Here is a 24,562-nt window from a genome sequence, read left to right on the forward strand (position 1 = left end):
GCAGGGTTGCCCAGGACGAAAGTCCTTTGTGGAATTATCCAGACATGGAGTCAGGCAACTAACACAGTCTATTGCAGCAGCAAAGTAATTAACAAGCAGGCAGGAAACTGACACGTGTATCAGAGCACACACGTGCAGGGCAATCTTGGTGTAGCAGTAAAGCAGCAACGTAGGAAACTTTAACACAGACCATGGCAGGCCTTAAAGCAGGAGAGGGGGCCTACTTGGCAACATCATGCAAATCTAAAATTAGCTTAGAGACTATAGAGAGACTATACAGTTTGAGGGGGACAAAACCCTTTCTTTTAAAATCAGTTTATACATTCTTCAGAGCAGTCAATCACTTCTCAAAGTTTGGATCATGCTCAAGAATCCTTAAAAAAAACATAACTGAAGATTTGGAAATCCGTGATAGAGCAGCAGGCAATCATTGCTAGATGACGTGATTGAAGAGGGAGAGGGAAGCATCACACAGTTGCCTAGGCATCATACTATTTCCCTCTGGCCCAGACTCATGAGTAAGAACTACTTGAGGACAAAGAACAAGATAAGCCATGCAGAGCGGATTTAGATAATTTGTATTGAAGTGAGTATTTTCCATGCATTTTCTATGCAAGTTCCTCACCAGAATCAGCTTTATCTGACTGGACTGCATGGAAGCTTTCTCGTGAACTAAAGAAAATGGGTCTCTGTTCACACAGCACAGGTATTATTTTCTAATATAGCTGTCATCTCTAGATTTATCTTGATATTGTTATCTTAAGAAAAAAACACAACAGAATTTTCTCACCATTATACTACCTTTCAAGAATTAAAGCCTTTCTTTCCAGCCCTGATAATAATATATGCCTTCTTTTCTGTTTCATAGGATAAATGGGAGAAACTGATAGCAAAGGATCCTACAAAATCCCTGGAAATGTTTGACCATATTAGTTTAATGAGCCTGGACAGCATAATGAAATGTGCATTCAATTATAAGAGCAACTGCCAGACTGACAGGTCTGTTCTAGCAAAGTCTAATAATATGTTTTTGGTGGCATTTGCCATATTTGGATAACTGAAACATTTTTCTTTTTTGTTCCTCCAGAGATCTAGATTATTATGTCAAAGCTGTATCAGATCTGACTTACTTAGTGTTTAAGAGAGTCACCTCAGGAGTGCTTCAAAATGATCTCCTCTATCTATGCACTCCATCTGGGCGTCACTTTAAGGAAACCTGCAAATTGGCACATCGCCATACAGGTATTTATTGAACAGTAAAGTATGCTCCTGCATCTCCTGTGCAAGCTTCAAAGAGTTTAATTATTGTGGGTTTTGCAATGATGGGTGGCTAATGAGTGGGACTGTTAGACCGATTCTAGCTTGGATCCAATGCTAGGCAAGCAGAGCTGTGCTGCGCAATCAACTTCACTGCCTTCCATCTCCTGCTTCAGGCTTTTGTGCCTCCTATAATTGTGTCCCTATAGATCAGTGGACTCCCAGAGACAATATAGGTGTAGAAATGCCATGAGGTGGGGCAATCGGTAAAAAGAACCCTCCTCTTCTTCCATGAGCAGAAAGCAACATTAGGAGTCAAGCCTCTGCATTGGAAAAAGGTCTCTTCCCATAAGGCTTCCCATTGTTCTTAAGGATGTCTAATATCCAAATTGCTGTACAGCAATAATTCACATTTTGCATGAAAAGTGCAATTCTAAGGCTGACATAAATTGTATACATTAAATATTTTACTTGTATTGCAAAATTAATTGAGGTTCTGCTAGTAGTGGAGAGGGAACATAAAACATGCTATGATGAAACAGCCATGATGGGCTTCCTCATTTTAGCCAGGGGGAGTGAGTGTAATCCTAAACAGATTTACACTGTGCTAGACCACTAAAGTCAACAGGTTTAGAAGGATGTAACTCAGCTTAGGCTGGCACCATTAATTAGCTGTCCAAGGCCCTGTTACTATCCCGCAAGGACAAGATTTTACTCCACCTCAGGGAAGGCAATGGCAAAACACCTCTGCTCATCTCCTGCCTGGAACACTCTGTGTATGGGGTCACCATAAGCAGCTGATGATGTTCTTGTTTCTTTAACCAATTGCTCCTCCCATACCCACCACTAGAGGTCAGAGGGTAGTTGCTGATTAATAGGATTTAAATTTCCTTTTAAAATGACACAAACCTTGTATACTTTCCATGGTCATAGATCCAGAGGAGTTAGCCGTGTTAGTCTGTAGTAGCAAAATCAAAAAGAGTCCAGTAGCACCTTTAAGACTAACCAATTTTATTATAGCATAAGCTTTCGAGAATCAAGTTCTCTTCATCAGATGCCTGATGCCAGTTTTGATCAGGCATCTGATGAAGAGAACTTGATTCTTGAAAGCTTATGCTAAAATAAAATTGGTTAGTCTTAAAGGTGCTACTGGACTCTTTTTGATCTTGTATACTTTGTCTGTTTACAAAATATTTCTGTAACAAGATTATTTTATATGTTTTCTCTTTTTCTAATTGAAATAAAAAAACCCTGTCTGCTCTACTTTAGGAAGGGCATGTTCCCAGATAACATTTTTTGTTATTTATTACTTATGTCATTTGTAGTCTGAGAGACTCAAGATGGAGTGGCAGAAAACCCACAATAAAAGTCATTAAAACCTAACAAACATTAAACATTGTTTTGCCAGGTCCCCTGGTGCTGAAAGTGGGGGATGGGGGGTGCATGTGCTTTAGAACAAACCCATGATGCACTAGGAATGATATTGTTTCAGGTGTGTGTGTGTGTGTGTGCGTGTGCGTGCATACACACACACACACAAAATGCCAACCCTTAATTAAAAACTTCCACAATAAAAACTAAAGCATTCTCTCCATTAAAATATCTCCTTGAAAAGATCCATTTTGCAAAGCCTGAAGAATGATACTAGTGTGGAAGCTTACCTGAATTTGTCAGGCAGGTTATTTCAGCAGGTGAGGGGGAACAACAGAGAATGTTTGGGTACAGATTTTCAAAAAGACCTTGCTCAGATAGGTAAAGCTTTCACAATGAAAAGTATTGGGATTAATGTGGGTCCCAGGCCACAAGTGATAACTAGCACTATGAACTGAACTCAGAAGCTAATTAGTATCTGATGGGATGTTTGCAAAACAGGTGTAGTATGTTTACTCCAATGACCTCCCAGTAAAAATCAAGCTGTGGCATTCTGTACCAGCTGAAAATTCTTAGTTGTCTTCATTGGCAGTCTCATATTGAGCATGATACAATAATCTAGCTTTGAGACAGGAACGAGATAGGGAGCCATCCTCCGGGCTAAACAGAGATGGAAGAAGCCTTTTTAAAAAACAGTTGAATTAACTTGCTTTTCCAGTCATGATTCCCAGACTCTCAACCAAGTCAGGCAGAGTCAGCTGAACATCATCAATTATAGCAAGTTCAGTACTTACTAAAACCTCGGCATTGCCAACCAATACACCCTCTTCCTTGTTAGGATTCAGTTTCAATGTGCTCATCCTTAGTCTCTTGACCATGGTGACCAAGCACTGGATCAGGACAGCTATAGGCAGTGTCAGGTGGTCTAGAGAAAGGAACATGGAGCTTGCTGGAAGCAAACTTGAGAAACTAGTTTAATTGCTGCTTTGTGTTATGAAGAGAGGCAGATTTAAACTACCTTCTTCAACAGAGTACAAATTAAGTGTTTCTCCCCAGTACTGGCATTGTCAGCTCTGGGTTGGCAGGGAGGCTGGGTGTGGCCCTCCCAAGGCCCCCCAGCAGCCACGGAGGCAGCAGAGAGGCCTGGCACGGCAGCGCAGCCCTCCCAAGGCCCCACAGAGGGGGTCTGCCAAATCAGTTCTTTAGAACCCATTGTATTTTTCCACACAATGGGCTCTATTGCTAGTTATGCATAAAAGTGCTTATTATGCTAAAACATTTCACCCTTCAGGTACAACATTTGCCCTATTTTCTTGGCTGCCGAGGCAAACAATGACACTGTATATGAAATGAGCAAGTTAGTATCTGAGAGAAGAAAAATCAGCTTCTTTGCGTCCAAGGAAGAGGACCACTGCAAGAAATTTGATTCTAGGTTCTGTGTAAAGAGGGCAGGACAGAATATAATGAGACAAGCCCCTGGAACTAGAGCCTCACAGATGCATAAACATAAAGGACATGATTTTAGGAAGTGGCCATCAAGTGGAGCTGTTGGCATGGTCTAGAACTGAATAGATATAAAGGTTATGAAGGGTAATGTAAAGGTAATGATGGACAGATAAAAGGCTCTGATATGGCCCCTTTAATCAATTTAAACCAAAGGGAAAATCTGGAAGTTGAGATTGGTTATCTGTAACTGCATCATTATCTGTAACTGCATCACACTTGGAAAAGAGCAAGAGTCCTGTAGCATCTCTAAAACTGACAAAATTAGTGGTAAGGTATGAGCTTTTGTGAGCCACAGCTCACTTCTTCAGGTCTGCATCACACTTGAACACCCAGTCCCAAGTACTGATACCTGCTATAGGGACACCCTGGATATCATCCAACAAAGAGTAGCAGTGGAGAATATTGTTGTAGAAAGCTACCCAGGCAGCATCTTACTGCATCGTTTTATTTTATTTTTTATTTATGTTATTTATAGAGCACCTTTCTCACTGAGACTCAAGGTGGATTACATAGTGTAAGTCGATACACTCAACAGCAGGGACATTCAATAAATAGTGCAAGGGAGTATACAAATGCAAATATGCAGAGATATGAAAACAAGCAGAGATCTGATACAGAGCTGAAGCAACACTGAAACAGAGCATAAGGAATTCTAAACCTGACATACTAAACAACACAGAAAGCTACTCTGTAGGCTCTTATTTACAGCAACAAAGAATACATAGTAGTATAGTCTATATTCCTTATCTTTTAATCAATGCATCTGGGTTCAGTTTCAATTTGACCTCAGCTGTCAGGCAGTGATTCAATCTACCAGTAGCACCTTTAAAGCTAACCAACTTTATCGTAGCATAAGCTTTTGAGAACCACAGTTCTCTTCGTCACTTTACCAGATAGTTTGTGAAGTGATTCTGTTGTTTTCTTTCTCAAAGAGAATTCCTGAGAGGTAGCCATTATTGTATTGAAACAAAATAGAAGTCCCATGGCAGCTTAAGACTAACAATATTCCAACACTAGCAACAGAGCCTGATGTGAGAAGAAATACAATAAGCTCTAGCAGTGGGGCCTTGGGAGGGCTGCAGCAGCTCTCCCAAGGCCCCACAGCAGCCACAGGGAGTCCCGCGGGGAGTCTTGCCCCCCCCGGTGTAGACTTCCCACTGCTTCTACAGCCCCTCAGAGGCCCACTGCAGATGGCACAGAGGCCCGATGTGGACCTCTCAAGCCCCCAAAGTGGTTGCTGGGAGGCCTGCCCCCTCTGATGCAGCCTTCCTGCCACCTCCACGGTGGCTGTGGGACTGCGCTGTGCCTTCCCGCCAGCTCTGCAGCCCCTCAGAGGCCTGCCACTGGTGGCAAAAAGGCTCGGCATGGATCTCCCAAGCCCCTGCAGCAGCACTGCTGGGTTTCTGGGCCACACCGACAATTCCCCTTTTATCCTGGCACAAGTGGACCTACAGGCCCCTCAGTGCACTTGTGCAGGGATAAAAAGTGAGTCGTCGCCAATATGGCTTGGCTTTTATATAGCAGGATGAGCTTTTCTGTGTCTGAGCTCATTTTCTCAGATGCACTGAAAAGAAAATCCTTTTCTTCATATTTATTAGGTAAATTATCAAAAAGGAGGGGGAATCTTTTTCGTTGTACTAGACATCCATATTTTTCTTTGAAGTTTTCATGGGATATCTTAGTTGTATAGTAGCTGTATTTGAACATTTCTGTGTTTTAAAGTGTTTGCTACCTTTACTGTACTCAAGGGGCAACATGGGATAGACATTTAAAGAAATAGATTTGATCCTGGCTGGTATAACTGTACTTTGTAATTAGCAAATGGTAATGTCTTGTTCAGAAAAAGTAATTGAAGAGCGGAAGAAATCCCTCCAGAATGAAAGAGAGCTCAAAAACATCCAGAAGAAGCGACACTTGGATTTTTTGGACATTCTTCTTTGTGCCAAGGTAAGAAACAGGTGAAGAAGTATAAGCCCCATCCCTGCACATCTTGTAATTGTGATTACACAGTGGCCAGTCTGTCTGTCTGCTTGGTTTCTCTTAGTCAAGCAATGAAAAAAATTACCAAATAATAGAATGATTATATAATGACAGCTAGGCAAATATTTGAAGAACTACAATTGCTATGCCAGACACAGGACCTAATGAGGACTTCCAGGCAAAGATTCTCTCTCAACTCCCTTCATATCATCTGGGGCTAAACCACACACTGTATGAAAGTAAATCATCTAACTTGTCCAATTTAGTGGACTCTTAGGCTAATCAGGGACAATGGAATTCCATCCCACAAAATTCCTTCCAGCAGCTCCTCTGTATGATGTGAAGTACAAGTGTGATAGAATTCAGTTACAAATACTGGTCCTAGCAATACTGCTACCAGAAGAAGTTTTTAAGAGGACTATGGAGAGAAAATTTCACCTGTGTTGCTGAAGGCTACACAGAAGCAGCAGAGGTATGGGGGAAATACACATTGCCTTCTTCTTGCAACCAGCCAAACTACAAAGCTGCTAAATATGGGAAAGCCAGATGCCTTTTCTTTACTTCCCAGGTAATGGAGCCGTGTTAGCCATGTTAATGCAAGTCACTTATTGTGCCAATACAGTTCAAGCCAATGCATAAGACCACCCCCAATACAGAGAGAGTCACGGGAAAAGCGTATCCGAAACAAGAGTGAACCGTGACTTACTTACTATACTAATTAAAGATACAATGTAACAAAATATCAAACAGTCTTTATACAAGAATCAAAGTCAATTCAAAACAAACTCTAAATGGTTATGTAGCTGGCAACAGTCAATACATAGAAGGTGCAGTATATGAAGCAGCTTAATGAGCTGCATAACTTAATGAGCGTTATTGAGTGAGCAGCCACTGTGCATGAAAACTGATATGTAACTGACCATGATTCTTCTCTTTTGGTAACTGCCAGGAGGAAGGGGTATCAGAAATGGGACTCCTCACTAGCAAACCCGTTGCAGTTGCTATTCTTTCATTTGAAAATTCTTGATGTATGAATTGCTATAAGCTTTGTGCTACCAATTGAAACTGACATATCTTGTATCTTGGTTTGTTATTCATTAAGTTGGGTTTATACTCTGTGGTTTAAGGAGGTGTGAATTGTTGAAGCTGGACCTTGCACTTTAGAATTTAGAATCGATTAAGCACTTTTGCACTTTGTATATTGTTTTTGTATGATGCTGCTAGCTGCTTCATATACTGCACCTTCTATGTATTGACTGTTGCCAGCTACATAACCATTTAGAGTTTGTTTTTAATTGACTTTGATTCTTGTATAAAGACTGTTTGAAATTTTGTTACATTGTATCTTTAATTTGTATAGTAAGTAAGTCACGGTTCACTCTTGTTTCGAATGCATAAGACCAGGCTGAACCCTTTATGGCTCTGACATCTTTGTTATGATGTGATTACACTTGCACTTCATTGGCACTCATAAAAAAGTCATCAGTCATTCCATTATGAATTAATTTTCTTTAAGCAACTTATTTTTCTTCCCCCTCCTTTTCCAGGATGAAAATGGAGTTGGTTTGTCTGACGAAGACCTGCGTGCTGAGGTAGACACCTTCATGTTTGAGGGCCATGATACCACAGCCAGTGGTATTTCCTGGCTCCTACATTGCATGGCTCAGCATCCAGAACACCAACAGAGATGCAGGGAAGAGATTGAGGAAATTCTGGGTGATCGGGAGGACATTCAATGGTGAGATCAATATGGCTTGGCTTTGTTTATTTCTATAGTATATTGAACTAAAGACCAAACTGGGAGACTCATGAACAAATATTCTGATATTTTTTTAAGAAACAGAAAAGCAGCTACCGGAAGCTGACAGCTTCAGAGTAAGAATGTTGGGGAACAGCTACTGCTTAACCCTTGGAAGATTTCTCGGAGCAAAACTGTTCTCCCCATGCTTTTCTTCCCACAGGGAAAAGATATAGGATCCCCACGCCCCCCCCCCCTCCGGTATATTGAAAAGGAGAGAAAAGATTTTGAGCATAAAATAGGTTGAGCAAACTCTCCTGTATTGCTCCTAGATTGCTTCTCCTGTATTCCTGACAGAGTGAAAGCAATTTTCATTTCTTACCAGTACTAGCCATGTTCATAAGTTACAGTGAACTCACATATAACCTGCATGTACATGTGTGCATCTGTTTGTAAGAAAGAGCCAACATGCATTCTCTTGAGAAATGAAACCAGGCACCAGTACCTGAATAAATGCATGGTTTCAATGACACATTCAGCTGTACATGAGTAAGATGAGAATTACTCAACATGCACAGAGAGAAAAATCAAGTGTACACTGCACCTGGATTGTATGTGCATTCACTGTAACTTATTAATATTATTTAAAACATCTATATGCCACCTTTCCACCCAAAATAGGGTCCCCAAACCAGCAAAAAATGGATAATTAAAACAGATAATTAAAGATGCATATATAAACAGATAATTTAAAATGCATATATACAATACAATTAAAAACACAGATCCAGAGGAGTTAGATGTGTTAGTCTGTAGTAGCAAAATAGAAAAGAGTTTCTTACCTTCCATGCATCTGACAAAGAGAACTGTGATTCTCGAAAGCTTATGCTACAGTAAAGTTGGTTAGTTTTAAAGGTGCTACTGGACTCTTTTCAATTAAAAACACAGATACTTAAAACACACACACAAGGCCAATAAGAGTTTACTGGGGAATGCCAAACAAAATAAAACAAAAATCTTCTCTTGCTGGCAATAGACAATGACAGAGGGAAGCAGGTGAATCTCCCTAGGGAGTGAGTTCCAAAGTTTTGGCACCATGACCAAGAAGGCAATTTCTTTGGTTTCCTCCTGTCTAGCCTCTGGTGGTAGGGGCACCCAAAGAAAGGCCTCCAAAGATGACGGAGCTGATGAGCAGGTTCATATGGGAGAAGATGGTTCTTAAAGTATGCTGGTCCCAAGCTGCACAGGGCTTCAAATACCAGCACCTTGAATTGGACCTGGAAGCAAACTGGGAGCCCATGTAGATGGACCAAGACTGCAGTGATATGGTCCCCATGACCCACTCTTATGAACATGGCTACTGTCTCTCTTGTGGCAGCTCAAAACAAAAGCCACTTCCTTAGTGGTACTCTGTACTAGCTTACTTTTTCCTAATTTAAAGTCACACTATTCAATGCTATTGTGTTTTTCTAAAAAAAATGGGATGCTGTTCTTGTTTTCTACATATAATCTGGGTTGGTCCCAAGAAAGAATAACAAGCATTATTCATAGATTTCCCCCTAAAATCAAGCTAGAGCAAGATCCCAGATAGAATTTATATGTAGAAACATTTATTTCTAAGACTTCTGAAAGACTTGTTTATCTTCAATCTATAAATCATCTTATTAGATGCAGAATCATGAGGCTTGTTTATATGTTATCCTTGAAGTAGCATATGTTAATCCTTCTCATGTACTCAGATATCCTACTTGACTTCAGTGGTACTTGCTTCTAGGTAAGTATGTGTATGAAGTGTTGCCTTAGGCTGAACTACACATTACCTTTGACATATGGCCTCCATGGGACTTACAGTCAGATGAGTTCCTCATATGACCTGAGTTCAAGTGGGTAGGACCTCATTTTAGATCAGGACTGTCATGAAGAAAAAGAGCCTCTGCCTTTCCCCTGTGCCATTTGCCTGACCTGAACTGGTCCTGGGGGGGGGGGCGGTATTTGAAGGGCCACAAGTACAACTGAGAATGGGCTAAATACTGCCCTGGAGCCATTTTAGGCAAGGAAAACAGCTTGGGGGATAAGAAACAGCTTTTGTGCCATTGACACCATTTGAATTGGGTCCTGTGCAAATGAGAATTAAGTTCCCAAAAGGAACAAGCAGTTGACTTTGGTTACATTTGACCTAATGTGTAGTTTGGCCCTCAGGATTTAAAACTATAATATCACAAACTTTGGAAATATTTAACTATGCCCATCTCAAAACTGTGCCAGTAGGAAGTCACCTATATAATTACTATTGTAGGAGACTAACAGTGAAATCCGATGCACAGTTACTCCAGTCTAAGTCCATTGATTTCAATGGACTTAGACTGAAGTAACTGCTTAGGATTTCACTATAAATTTCTCAAATCATTCATTTCTGTAGTGAATTATATTCCATTATTGCTTAAGGTAGTAGAAGAGAAAAGGGAACCAATGCTGGGAGGGGAGGGGAAAGGAAATTTAACCCACCCCCATGAAAAACTGTCCACCACAGTATGCATGCAAAATATTGTAAGTCTTCCTGATGTTGCTGCCTCACAAAACAAAACGTCGCTGTTTTAAATGGTGTTTTAATATTTATACAGATGTAATTGTTTTTAAATGTTTTTAAAAACATTGTTTTTAAATGTTGTTAGCTGCCCTGAGCCTGATTGTAGGGAGGGCGGGATATAAATATGAAATAATAAATAATAATGACTGGACTTTAAATAAGAGACTGTATGACTTGGATCCAGATGCTGTACAGATGATGGAGCTTGCTGATTCACTAGCAGAAAGATGAATTACTTTCTCTACAACTTTCAGGGATGATCTTAGTAAAATGACATATGTCACAATGTGCATTAAGGAGAGTCTACGCCTGTATCCTCCAGTTCCGGGAGTATTCCGACAGCTGAGTAAACCTGTCACTTTTTTAGATGGACGTACTTTGCCTAAAGGTTTGGACAGTTTCCTCTTACTTAAAACCTTATTTTTTATTCTCTGCTTTATTTCTCAGTGTTCAAGCATACAAAGAACCTGATCATAAATAATATAGCTGAGAACATCTGTTAATCTCTTCCTGTGATTTTACTACTAATTGTTGATTGCACTAGTACTACTTCAGAAGTACTAAAAGAGGAAGTAGAAATACTTGCAGTTCCTCTCTTTATCTTGGTAACATGCAAAGGAGAAACATGTGCATCATAATGCAAGGAAATGTTCCTTTATAAGAAAGATAAGAATCTTCTTAACAAATTGCAAAGGTAGTACAGAAAATAGAAGTGCAATTCACTTCTGCTTCTTAGTAGGATGAAAACATCTGAGATTTCTTATCTGCAAGCCCCACTGATATTTGATCCTGTACCCTGAATGAAGATGGAAGACATCAATGTATACATTAAATTAGGTATTATTAATGGCTGACCTGCATAAATATTAAACACTCCCCTCCCTTTTAGGGCCAATTCACACAAGTCCATGTGGCCACTATGAAGACTCTGGGTCAGACATGCAAATGGAGCTGCATGCTGGAAACTCAGTTCCTGGGCATGTGGGATCCTATTTTGGGTCAGGATCAAGGTGCAGAAGAGGCCTCAGCCTCCCCCAAACATCATTTTCTCAACCTGAAACAGCTTCAAGGAGCAACTATTTCCCCCACTGAGGAAACATGTAGCCAGTACATTCAAGTTCTCCCAGCAGGCAAATAGCAACTCTTTAGGATTGTTTTGCCCTGACATGGATTGCCCAGGCTACCCCAATCTCATCAGATCTTGGAAGCTATGTAGGGTCAGAACTGATTAGTACCTGGATGGCAGACCACCAAGGAAGACCAGTGTCACTATGCAGAGGTAAACCATGGCAAAACAGTTTGTTCGTCTCTTGCCTTAAAAACTCCCCATTTGCCTTAACAGTTTGTTCATCTCTTGCCTTAACCCCCCCCCCCCCCCGTTTGCAAGCTTCAAAAGTGCTTCAAAAGTGATGACAATAGATTGGTTCTAATATTCATTTAAAGATATACCTCAGTTTAAACAAACAGTTCCTTACCATATCTACCTTCAAATATACCCACAGTAGCGTACCATGGTTCATTAAATTATTTAAATTATTTCAAACTCTCTTGTGCCTTTTGCCCCAAAAGTTAATGACCACTTGGTAAGGCTTACAGGGAGATTAGTATGAGATGGAAGTTCATAGGGCATTTGGTACATAGAGGGACAGTGGGAAAGATCACCAGGTCCAGGAGCTGTACATGAATGCAGATTCACACCTGAGATTTGGAAAATCTGTTGCTCAGCTCTAGCAGGTCAAAGCCAGACACTTGCTCCTGCTGTCATTGTCAAGTGTAAAACTATATTATACAGACTAGTTCTTCAAATTACCAATATTTATTAGTTTGTTAATTTGTGGTATTAATTGGAACATTTATTATTATAATTACTGTACTTTTTAATGGGAAAAGGCCAAGCGTTTGAGTAAGCCAATGGGATTTTGTGTTAGTTTTCTTTGAACAGGAAATAACAAAACATTATTACAAATATCATTACAAAATCCCCCACCCACGTGCCAGCGGGTGAGGGTGGACATGAGGAATTCCATGCTCAATGCTTTGAGTTCTGCTCTTTGAGTCTCTTATACAGTTCTAAGCATCATCTATTCTCCCCCATTGTTTTACAGGCTTTGTGGTTGCAGTTAGCATTCACAGTATTCACAAAAATCCAAGTATATGGCAAGACCCCGAGGTAACTAATTTCTTCTAAATAATGGGAGGGGTGCAATCGTGTAACCTCACTGAAAGATTTCACTATGACTTGAAGTTCCATATGGCTTTATCACAAACATGGACTTCTGGATGTTAGGGGAATCCTCCACTTGCTTTAATGTAGGAAAATGCTCTGCAGGTAGATCAAGGTACATTATATAAGCTGGTGGATGCCACAGAGTTATCTATACTGGAAACCTTCCCCATCCAATTGAAAATGATGTTTCTTTCATTGTTTCTAAGGAATGCTAGATATTGTCGAAGGCTTTCACGGCCGGAGAACGATGGTTGTTGTGTGTTTTCCGGGCTGTATTGCCGTGGTCTTGGCATTGTAACACTGTGACACTGAGAGATCTCTGTCTTTTGGTGCTATGCCTCTGAAGATGCCAGCCACAGCTGCTGGCGAAACGTCAGGAACTACAATGCCAAGACCACGGCAATACAGCCCGGAAAACAACAACCAATGCTAGATATTGTTTAGCTCATCTATATTTGACTTATGAGAGCAGAAAGGCAGGGTATAAATTTTGTGAATAATAATACATAATAAAATAATAACAAGGTCACAAAATATTCAAAGCTTCACAGGTAGGAATGAATAAATATTGATATTCCAACTTTGAGGAAAATAGTATAAACTATTAGTATAACATACTATTACTACTACTACCACCACTACTGGTATTAAATAATAGTGCCGAATATTAGCTATTAATAATGCACCCATGAACATTCTTATTTAAGGTTTTTGATCCTACAAGGTTTTCTGCAGAGAACTCATCCCAAAGACATTCTCATGCTTTCATTCCTTTTGCAGCTGGAGCAAGGTGAGTATAAAGCTTAACCTAAAAAGAACTAACAAACTAGATGTTGTTTGTATCTCTTTAGTATGACTGAATTCATTTTATAGTCCTATGAAATGATAGGAGCTACAGAAAAGGAAAAGCCATTAATAAAAACAAGTTTCTTAATTTAAACAGAAAACTATACAATTAGCATAGCTGGCTTCATATGGTAAGCAAGAAGGCATAGTTATGGTACATATGGTCATGTACTAGACAAATGTTTGTCTACCCTATTTATTTATGCCCAAAACATGGAAGCACAAGAAATAGCTAGAAGGTCCCTGTGAAGAACTAAGGTTTACTTACCAGTTGGAGGAAACACATTGACACCTTAAGACAAATCCATGAATTACTTGGCTTATTGCTAATACAGTTAATATGTAACAAAGACAGTTCATGTTCACTGGGTGCAGTTTTGACAATATCACATGTCCAGAGTATCAAAATACCCAGTTTGTTCTCTGTGTCATGAAAAGTAAGGTACCATAACCATAAGTCACAGTAATACGTTGCTATGCCAGAGTCTTCATGCATTAGGCTTTTATACCTTAAAAACTGAAGCTCATTCAAGGCTGGGCAGCTCAACCATCTCGTTTCTTCTTATTTATCCAAGTCTTCTTAATGTGCACAGACCAATTCTATTTTCCATTTCCTCAGCAATCCATGATTACCTTTTTCTTCTTCACTCATAGTCACTAATATATCCTTGTGAACTTAGCTAGTCAGCAAAAGCGATTGGGAGGAAGAAGAGATCAAGGAAATTGTAAATTAAAAAGGTAAAAGATTACTATCTCCTCTTTACCTCTCAGTTATAGGGTTCCATAGCCCTTGGGTTAAAAATAATGATTATCTCACAAAGTGAACACACTCTGAGCCAATCAACACATAAATCCATCCTCCTAATGAAGGCTTAAGTTACTTAAATTCTATTCAAGTTGGCTTACAAAAGAAAAACATAGTGCAAAAGATCAATTTAAAACAGGATTAATAAATATTAACTATTGTTTTAATATTTAAAAGCACCAGAGAAGAAACAATTGAAATAAAGATGCTCATGGCTGATGTCAGACCATTCATGATCCCATTTATGATCTCTTACATGGACTTGAGTCCCATAATGGTGGTCATACAAGGAATTCTTTGTTTTGGGGGTAGAAGATGCAATCTTGCCCCAAGGTAGGATCCATGGTATAAAGTAGGCTGCCCCTCAGCCCCAAACTGGGTGAGGCTATCAGTTCTCTGAACCGTTTAAGAATAGGAAAGTGGTTAAGGTGAGATCACTGGGATGGGATGTGTTGATTAATTCAGGAAGTCTGGGAAGGCCCTATTTTATCAGGTCCTTAGCATGCCTTCAGATTAACCAAGAACTAAAATAAGTATGGCAAAGAACTGATCTGCCATCTGCTTGCATAACTAAGTAATAAATCCAATTATGCAAACCCTTTGCTGGTTAATAACAGCTTGTTTCTTGTAGAAAGCATTTGATAAAATTGTTGCCAACTCTGTGCTGGGAAATTCCTGAGGATTGGGGGGTGCAAACTGTGGAGGGCAGGTTTTGGAGAGGGGAGGGACCCCAGTGGGGATGTAATGCCACAAAGTCCACCCTCCAAAGCTGCCATTTTGTCCAGGGGAACTGACTTCTGTAGTCTGGAGATCAGCTGAAAAACTGGGAGATATCCAGCCTCCACCTGGAAGCTGGCAACTTATTCAATAGTGAAAACCTTAACTGATAAATATTTATATAATTCTCATGAAGGGCCAATGTCCTGCTCAAAACTCACCTTCCTAGTTATGCTCAATAAGATGCTGGTTCATCTCATGTCCTGATTGCCAGTTGTAAGCAGGGAACTGATAGTTTAGGGAACTGTTAAGATACAACTGAACTCATTCAAATGTGTTCAGTTTGCACAATTACTTTGTTTTCTTGCAGCCATCACTCATCTGCTACTGCCGCCTCTAATTTTTAAAAAGCACATAGAAAAAAGAAAAAAACCTGAGATTTTAAAATTAATGCCTGCTACTTAAGTTCTCTTTGTGCCTTCAGTGTCTGCCCACAAACCCAGCTAATCTTGCAATTACTTCTTGAGTAGCTTCAGATTGGAACTCATGTTGATCTGCAGGAAAACAGCAAGATTTGTGTCCAGTTGCACCTTAAAGATCAACAAGATTTTCAGAGTGTAAGCTTTTGAGAGTCAAGCCCTCTTCATCTGAGCGCTGCTGTAGCACAGTGGTTAAGCGATTGGGCTACAAATCAGCACTCTGCTTGGTTTAAATCCCACTACTGCCCAGAGCTGAGCAGGTGACCTTGGGTAAGCCACTCCTCTCAGCACCAGCTCCCCAGCTACATTGTGGAGATACTAACAACACTGTCCTTGTTCACCACTCTGAGTGGGGCACTAATCTGTCTAGAATAGCAGCATATAAGCACAATGTTGTTATAATACACTGTACTTCTTGAATAGATCCTGCTGTCTGCATAGGCACAAACATCTGGCAATGCAATATATCCAATATTTGTCATTGAAAGGATGCATCCAACTGTGTAGACACAAAGGATGAACTACAAGTGATTGCATTTTTTGCAATACAAGCCAGTCAGTCTCATGATGAGATCATGCCTTTGGTGGACACATGCCTCTTCTTTGGTAAATGGGATGATTTAGTTAGTGAGTTGGGCGAAAGCATCCAGAAGCTTCAACAACCTAGCTCTGTAGCATGAGCAGCTACTGCACAGGCATAAATCTACTTGGCACAGTGTTAGGCTCAAACTATATCAGAGAATATCAAGGAGCTTGCCTGCAGACAGTGAAGCAAGGTACATGTGATCAGTGATGGTATTTGTGTTGAAGTTCAGCATGCCTTCAGCTAACTTGGTCTGTTAAGCATTAGAATCCAGTGGCTGAGCAATTGAAACTTTTATGTCCTCTGGCAGCCAGACACTTTATGTACAAATATACAACCACATATTTATATTGGCTAGCAGGAAGGGATTTACATGTTTACTCTCATAGCTAGAATAGCGAGGTGCATGTAAACAGTTCCAGGGCCAATGTTACACCCAGTGCTGGAAGCTTGTAATACTTACAAGGTGTGCTAAACCAACCTGCTCCTGGTGGGCAGCTACACTAGTTTTTTACCCTTTACAACCATCATAATGCTCAGCTAAGGGTCCAGCAGCCTACCTATGATGTATGATGTAGGAAATAAATTCTATGGAGGCACGTTGATCAACCAGATTTGATTTGTCTCTGGTCGTCTACTCACTGCAATGCAGTGATGTGTTTCAATGCAGCTGCCACAAGTCAATAGGCATTCATTGCTACCATCACATCCAATGGGCCTTCCAGTCTCTCTTGTGGTTTCCAATAGGCATTCCTGTCATTTGTTTCAGAACCCACCCACCCCTGTTCACCTCTAAGAAGCTACCTCTTCAAGACTTGGAGGGCTGATCCTGAGTGTTGGGGGCTATGGGTGTGATCCTTACTGGATCCTGCCACCTTTCTGGTCTTACTTTTCAGGAAGGGGGTCATGTTTCCGGGAGCAGCAGTGGGAGGGGGGGTTGCAAGCGAATGGTGTTTCAGCTGCCAGCCTGGTCCTTGTTAGGAATGGGGGGTGGACTCCCGGTCTGCTCCTTCAGTGTTACCTCCCCATGGGACAGAGCTCCTCTCAAGGTAGGCACCCCTGTTGGGGTGTGGCAAGCCTGATCACAGGGGTCTTCTTGCCCTGTGCTCCCACTCTCTGCAGTGAGTTGCCATTGGCAGCTGGCAACAGGGAAACACATCCCAGCCAGCAGACTGGCTACACCTTTCCCTGCCACTCATGGCATTATCAACTGTAGCCTCCATGCAATTGGTGGATTCTGCCAGCATTGCCCAGGCAACTATGGAGCATTCTTTCCTGGTCGTACCTTGCTGGGCTTCGCCTGCTGGTGCAGCTCTTCTATGGAAGTCCTTAGGGAGTGAACCAGTGCTGCCGCAGTTATGCAGGTGCAGGCACCAGCACCCGGCAGGCCTCAGTATTGTGCTGTTAATTTCAGCACAATACTGAGGTAAGTAGAGATGTGTAGTAAGTAGAGATGTCAACTATAGGCTGGGAAATTCCTGGAGATTTGGTGTAAAGCTTGGAGAGCACAAGGTTTGCATAGGGAGAAACCTCAGTGGTGTATAATGCCACAGTCCATCCTCCAATTTTTTCCAGGGATACTGATCTCTGTAGTCTGAAGTTCTGTTATAATTCTGGGAGATCACCAGGTATCACCTGGAGAATGGCAACCTTAGTGGGGAGGGGATGCTCAAAAAAAGCCAGCGAGCCAATTTAACTCACCACTACTTAGCTTTCTTGGGCAAACAGTTGCCAACTCTGGATTGGGAAATTCCTAGAGAATTTGGGGGTGGAGCCTGGGGAAGACAGAGTTTGGAGAGGGAAGGTAGCTCTACTGGATATCATGCCATAGAGTCTACCCTCCAAAGCAGTCAAGGGAACTGACCTTTGTTGTCTGGAGATCAGTTGAAATTTCAGGAGATCTCCAGGCCCCACGCAACCCTATGTGGGTGCCATCTTATTAGGAAAGGGAAGAGGGAATCATCCAAGCTGCCACTTTGGAGAAAAATAACTAGTGTTCAATGAGCTTTGTCTTATAACTTCTCCCCTGGTGGAATCTGAACTTCCCCTCACTGCTGTTTCTCACATCAGTGCTTTCCTAGCAAAGGAATGTTATGGTTGCATCCTCCCTCTCCCCCCCTAATTGCATCATCTCTCTCCTCCCCTCCTCCCCCCTCCTCTTCTATATTTGACCAGTTTCTGTACCATGCATCTGACGAAGAAAACATGATTCTCGAAAGCTTATGCTACAATAAAGGTGCTACTGTCTTAAAGGTGCTACTGGACTCTTTTTGATTTTGCTACCACAAACTAACACGGCTAACTCCTCTGCATCTTCCCCAAGAACAAAATCTATCCTACTAGTTGGCATTTCATCTCAATTTCAGCTTTCTGTACCCCTAGCCATAAAGGTAAACAGATGGTGTCCAGCTATAGGGGTTTTCTGGCAGTGGCTCCTCACTCTCCCCTTCAGATTTGTCTGATGCCTAGTTTTCTTTAGGTGCCAGGGGAACACATTTCTCTTTTCCTGAGCTTTTAATTAATGAATCTTCTTTCACTGTCTTTATGGTCTGTTCCTAACCTATTTTATCAATGTCATTCTGGACTGCTCCATGTTGTGTGCTTTAATGCCCTACCTTGCTTTTCTTGCCTTTTTTAATTGGCACTGTTAATTGACTTGGATTGATGGATTTATGTTACTCTCTTGGATTTTTTTATTAGCATGTTTTATTGGTGTGATTTGTTTTTATTGTCTGTTGCTTGATTTTGTTTTATTTTTGTCAGATGCCTCAAGCAAGTCAAAAAGGCAGCATACATATTTCTAAATAAATAAAAATTTTCAGGAGATGACAAAAGGTAACAAGTGCCTTCTGTAGCTAGTTAGCCCCCCTCAAAAAGGCCTCCACGTAATTAGAATACCTAGTTAGAATCCTCCCTGGTACCTCAGATCTCCTATTTAGGATCTCACCTAAATCGAGCTCAATCTGGGGAAGAAGGGAGTCACTATCTGTATCCATAGGTCCCTCGGGCACTTGACACTCGTTTCTGACACAGCTACGTAACTCAATCTACATTAATCTATTTGGATATAAACAGAGGTCTCTCTTGCAATGAGAAAAACAGATGCTTTCCAATAACCTCTTTCTTCCCCTTTCTCATAGGAATTGCATTGGGCAGCAGTTTGCTATGAATGAGATGAAAATAGCTCTTGCTCTGACACTGCTTCGCTTTGAAATCTTGCCTGATCCAGCAAATCTGCCCATTCCTGTCCCTCAGATTGTCCTCAAATCTGAAAATGGGATACACCTCTTCTTAAAGAAGCACCACCGATAAACAGACAATCTCATAAGGAAAAGGTCTTGTCAAAGTTGGGTACAAAACCATGACTGTGTAAATGGAATAACCATCCCTTAAGAGAACTCTTGGGGTTTTTGTCTTTTCTCCCCTGCTGCTGATAGTCCTGCATACTGAATTTGTTTAAAGTGACAACCCAGCTACAAATGATTTTTTTTTTAATCACTGACAGGGTAATTCTAATAATTACTGGCATGGAAGTTACCAGTTTGCTCAGAAAAGTTCAAAGCCTTCCTTCAACATGTGAATATACTGTCAAAGAAAGAGCCACATATGCTATAGGAGGGTTGCTGAGGCTGGAGGAAGGCTTTATAATTTAATAGATTACACGTCACTGTATTCATGCCATGATTTCTCTTTTGATCCTCATAGCTGTCTGGTCACCAGAATCACAGATTATTACACCTTCATTTAAACTGACTTGGAAAAAGTAGCAGTGGTATGCCATGTGACATCCTGCACTCATGACAAATACATCAACTTTAACATGTGCTTTGTTGTAGTAGCTCCCTAAGCAATGGACTCCCTGAGGAACTGAGTGAGGTGCCACATCTAGAAGTTTTTAGGAGGCATTGCAAGACTATTCAATTTTAAGGCTTTTAATGGGCTTTTAGCTGAAGATGTTTGGGGACAGTTACTTGGGGTTTTATTGTACTTTGTATATTTTAAAGATGGATTTGTATGCTATCTTACAGTAGCCACAAAGGAAAGACAGAGTATGTATAAATAAATATACCTAATAGGTCCTTTTCAGGTGTTACAACCATTGGTATCATATGCCCGCAACAATGTGCAGCACAGTAGAAAAGACATGGGAAGTTTCTTTGTTCCTTCCCCACATAAAACATTTTGCACCATTTTTGCTCATATAATTTTTCATCTCTTTTAGACAAATCTGCTAATTTGTGTGGGTTAGTGTTTGTGTGTGAAAGAGAGAATATGTGAGGGGAGATAACAGAGAACAGAACAGAAAGATTAGTCTCTGAAACTCTGGATGTACTTAAGTGGTATGTCTTTCCTTTGGGACGAAAGGAGGAACAAGAATAGTTATAAACATCTCTGCCATTATCCCCACCTCCTCTACCCTTCTTCCAGAATGTGCAAACAAAGCATTTGTCCAGTCCTGAAATCTGGTTAATGTAAAAAAAAAAGAAAAAGAAAGAACCTTCATCCAAGCCAGTAATCTAGCAATCTGAATTGTGGGAATATATATGTATGTCAACTTGTGGCAACCCAAGCAAGGGGCTGTCAAGGCAAGTGAGAAGCAAAGGCAGTTTGCCAGTGCCCTCTAATGCATAGTCTTCCTTGGTGGTCGTCTATCCAAATACTGACCCTGCTTAGCTACTGAGATCTGACGAAATTGGGTTATACCATGCCACCTTCCCTCATGAATGATGGGAATGCTGTGCACAAAGTATCTCTCAAATATCAATTAATAGTGCTTCCAGGTGGCATATCAAAAAATATCAGACACCTTCACACTTGTGAACTCCTGGGCCCAGCACAATAATGCCATTGCTGGCTACTCCCCCAGCTAGGGTTGCCAGGTCCAGGTCAGGAAATTCCAGGAGATTTTGGAGGTGTAGACTGGAGAGGGTATGGTTTGGGGAGCGGGGGGGGGGCTCAGTGGGGTATAATGCCATAGAGTTCACCATTCAGAGCAGCCATTTTCTCCAGGGTAATTGGTCTCTGTTGCCTGGAGATCAGCTGTAATTCCAGGAGATCTCCAATTACCATCTGGAGGCTGGCAATCCTACCCCCATCCCTCAGGAGGCCAGGCAGGACCCTCCCCCCTGCAAAACACCAGACATTTATATGTCCAGTATTTTAACCCTATTTCCCCCAAGCAGTCCAAGAAAAAACTAAACTGTCTGGGTGAAAACTGAATACCTGGCAAGCCTACCAATTAATAGAAGATCCCAGGTTTAACACCCAGTGTAATGTTTTGCATGTAAAGATGTTTGAGTATTATATTTATGCTTCTTAAGGTGGGTTTTTAAATATTTGTTACCATGGGTTTAAATGCAGGCCTCTGAGGAAAGAAGGAGGGGAGTCCGGATGGTTGAATGGAGTCTGCTTTGATTGGCTGGTGCTGTATCCTAGGTAGACATGGGCACGAACAGCATTACGAACGGAAAAAACCTACAAACAGGCCGCTCAGCTGCTCGCGAATGGGCTGTTCGTGATGCGCCATTCCAGCCGAACAGGCGGTCTGCGCAAGCCTCGTTCATCGCACTCGGCTGCCGTTTGGGAAGCTACAAACTCAGGCACCTTCAATCAATTGCCTCGGCAATGGAGGGGGGGAGTACCTGAACTCTGTCTGCCCTCCCTCTGTTGCCCCAGACACCCCAATCAAAACCCAACTTAGCTTAATGGGCAGGTCTTCCTTCCAAGTGTGGAGCTGCAAATCAGTTATAATTGGTAACATGGGAGCAGACACCGGGGGGGGGGGAGGGAGGGAGGAGGGAGGTGTTCTGTGGCCATGGGAACTCCAATATCATCCCTGCAAACCCTGTTAGGCAGCTCTGACTGCCAACCACAGGCCTCCTGCGTTTCTCAATCAGTCCTCAGCTTATAAAAGGGCACTGCACTCCCAGTTCTGGTTTCACTTTCAGCAAGCAGTGGAGTGGGACAGAGCTCTTAATAGCCTTTTGGGAGAGGGAGAGGGAGAGGGAGAGGGAGAGTGCATTGGAGCTGGGCTTTTTTCTGTGTGTGGTGGGTGGGATAGGGAGCTATCCCCTCTGGTTCCAGGGCTGCTGCCAGGCCCCGTGGCCAAGCTCAGTGGGCACCTCAGCTGAGGGCTGACCCTGATTATTAGTGCCTGATTTGGTCAGGTCTCTGGGAGTGTTGGGTAGGGCTCTACCCCCTCCCTCTGAGAATGTATAACTCCGAGATCTATACTGCAATCTTGACCAAACTTGGGTGGTGGCTGGAGAAGAGTCTGCTGCACATTCCCTGTGAATATGGGCTCTCTAAGTGCTAAGGGGGCCACTCTGGTGCTGATGAACACTGAACACCAAACACATTAGGTAACGGGACATGTTCGGGTCTGGTTGGATGTTCATGTTCATTGTCGGGAACGAACAGCCTGTTTGGGGATTTCCCCCCGTTTGTGCCCATGTCTAATCCTAGGGGGTAGAGTGAACTGCAGTTTTTTAGTCAGTGTTGAGGAAAAAGTTTTCAGTCAATCACTAAAGATCTCAGAGAGAGATTATGCTGACTAAGTTAGGCAAACTGTGTGGAAACCTGAAAGGGGTTTTATCCTCGCTAAGTCAGACAAACTACGAGTACATGTGTCAGTCTGTGTATATCTGAAAGAGCTTATTCTAGCTAGGTCAGGCAAGCTGTGTGGAAAGGCCTGTGTCTGTGAATGAAATGAGATTTTCTTCTGTTAGTGAATATCTGTGTAGAATATAAGTCATTGTTACTGGGTTACTGTGAATATATAACCACCAAGCTAAAGATCTATTCCTAAACCAATATGCTTATCAAAACTCTGTAACCATCATGCTTAAGTACATAGAAATAAATTCTACTTTTGGTTTTTTTTTAAAGATTCCTTTTTAATCTCACAATCAGCCCCATGTGCTGACCATTCTGTCAAATGACCATCTCTAGCAAGCCTTCCTATATTACCGGTTAAACCTATATTAAACCTATATTACCAGTTAAACCTGCCGATTCGCTGCTGAGAGAGCAAATTGGGAAATCTGATAAATGTAAACTTATCTTCTTATTGGCTACTTGGAACCAAAAGGTGATCGAAACTGTAGCTAACTTTTTGTATCTTGCATCTATGAGGCGAGTCATGTACTTGTAGACTGAGTTTTGATTGTGCCGAGTGTTTTTGTTATTAATATGGATGTAATGCTAATAAAGGTTGCTGCTGTTGTGGCAGAGTTAGTTAGAATAGTTTCAGATTGGTAGCCATATTGATCTGCAGGAAAATAGCAAGATTTGAGTCCAGTAGCACCTTGAAGACCAACATGTGAGGGCAAATAGGACCCCACATAGCCATAGCACCTTGACAAAATGGTGCAAGAGGGAAGGCTGAAACCCTCATTCCCCCTCCCCCATACTGGAGAGCTGAATCCAGCCCTGTAGAGCTTGTGAACGTTAGTTCCCTGATGTTATGTGTGAAACGACTCAGGTTGGGGGACCCTTATTCTGATTCACGTCACATGTCAGCTAACATGTCAGCTCTCCCTACATGATATATAAAGAGAGAGTGAGATAATCTGTAAAAAGTGGTTCACCTATAATCCTTCTTCTCAGATCTTTTGTTAATTTAACTTTTGTATCTGTATATTCTTTCAGGAAACAAGGGGGAAAAGTCTGAAATGGTATATTGGTTAGGATTTGAAACAGTGTTGGGAAAGGTGATGTGGAACATATAGCTATTAAGTACTGCCATAATTAATAAACTGAAATATTTTAGAGTTCTATCTGCCTGCAAGTCACACCTTCCAACCTAGAAAATCATCTCCTAAATCATGTACAGTGGTTAGGGAAAGGCACTTAATACATGCCCAGAAAATTCTCTTTACCAATATATGGCCTTGGCCCTGACAGTAGGTCTTATCTTGGATCAAATGCATTTCAATTCTCCCTTTCAAAACATTTCTTTTTGAATAGACATGGAAACGAACAGTAAAACAAATGAAAAATCCCCACGAACAGCCCGTTCGTCTGTTCGCAAACAAGCCATTCGTGAGGCGCCATTGTAAATGAACAAGTGGTCATCGCAAGCTTGGTTTGTTGCATTTGTCCGCTGTTCGTGAAGCCAGACAAGTCAGGCACCTTCAATCAATTCCCTTAGCAACGGAGACAGGGACTGCCTGAACTCTGTCTACACTCCTTCTGTCACCCTGGAAACCCCAATCTAAACCCAACTTAGCTTGATGGGCAGGTCTTCCTTCCAAGTGTGGAGCTCCAAATTGGTTACAATTGGTTACATGGGACCAGAGACCAGGGGGGAGGGAGGGGGGAGGAGGGGTGATCTGTAGCCATGGACACTCCAATCTCATCCCTGCAAACCCTATTAGGCAGTTCTGACTGCCAACCACAGACCTCTTGCTTTTCTCTATGAGACCTCTGGTTATAAAAGGACACTGTGCTCCCAGTTCTCGCTTT

At 41.6% G+C, this 24,562-nt stretch overlaps 1 protein-coding gene across 1 annotated transcript in view; it reads left to right on the plus strand.

Annotated features, from left to right (window-relative positions):
- LOC129329759 (cytochrome P450 4A25-like) overlaps positions 1 to 23,823 on the plus strand; it is a 60,339-nt gene extending 36,516 nt beyond the window's left edge. Inside the window, exons 5-12 of the mRNA XM_054979357.1 lie at positions 869 to 999; positions 1,088 to 1,242; positions 5,975 to 6,081; positions 7,662 to 7,852; positions 10,694 to 10,827; positions 12,545 to 12,609; positions 13,374 to 13,456; positions 19,237 to 23,823. Of these exons, the coding sequence (XP_054835332.1) occupies positions 869 to 999; positions 1,088 to 1,242; positions 5,975 to 6,081; positions 7,662 to 7,852; positions 10,694 to 10,827; positions 12,545 to 12,609; positions 13,374 to 13,456; positions 19,237 to 19,408 (1,038 nt within the window). The 3' untranslated portion in view covers positions 19,409 to 23,823. The remainder of the gene's footprint in view (positions 1 to 868; positions 1,000 to 1,087; positions 1,243 to 5,974; positions 6,082 to 7,661; positions 7,853 to 10,693; positions 10,828 to 12,544; positions 12,610 to 13,373; positions 13,457 to 19,236) is intronic.
- Positions 23,824 to 24,562: the final 739 nt, after the last annotated feature.

Source organism: Eublepharis macularius, chromosome 5, assembly GCF_028583425.1.
Source record: "Eublepharis macularius isolate TG4126 chromosome 5, MPM_Emac_v1.0, whole genome shotgun sequence".
Classification (NCBI taxonomy): domain Eukaryota; kingdom Metazoa; phylum Chordata; class Lepidosauria; order Squamata; family Eublepharidae; genus Eublepharis; species Eublepharis macularius.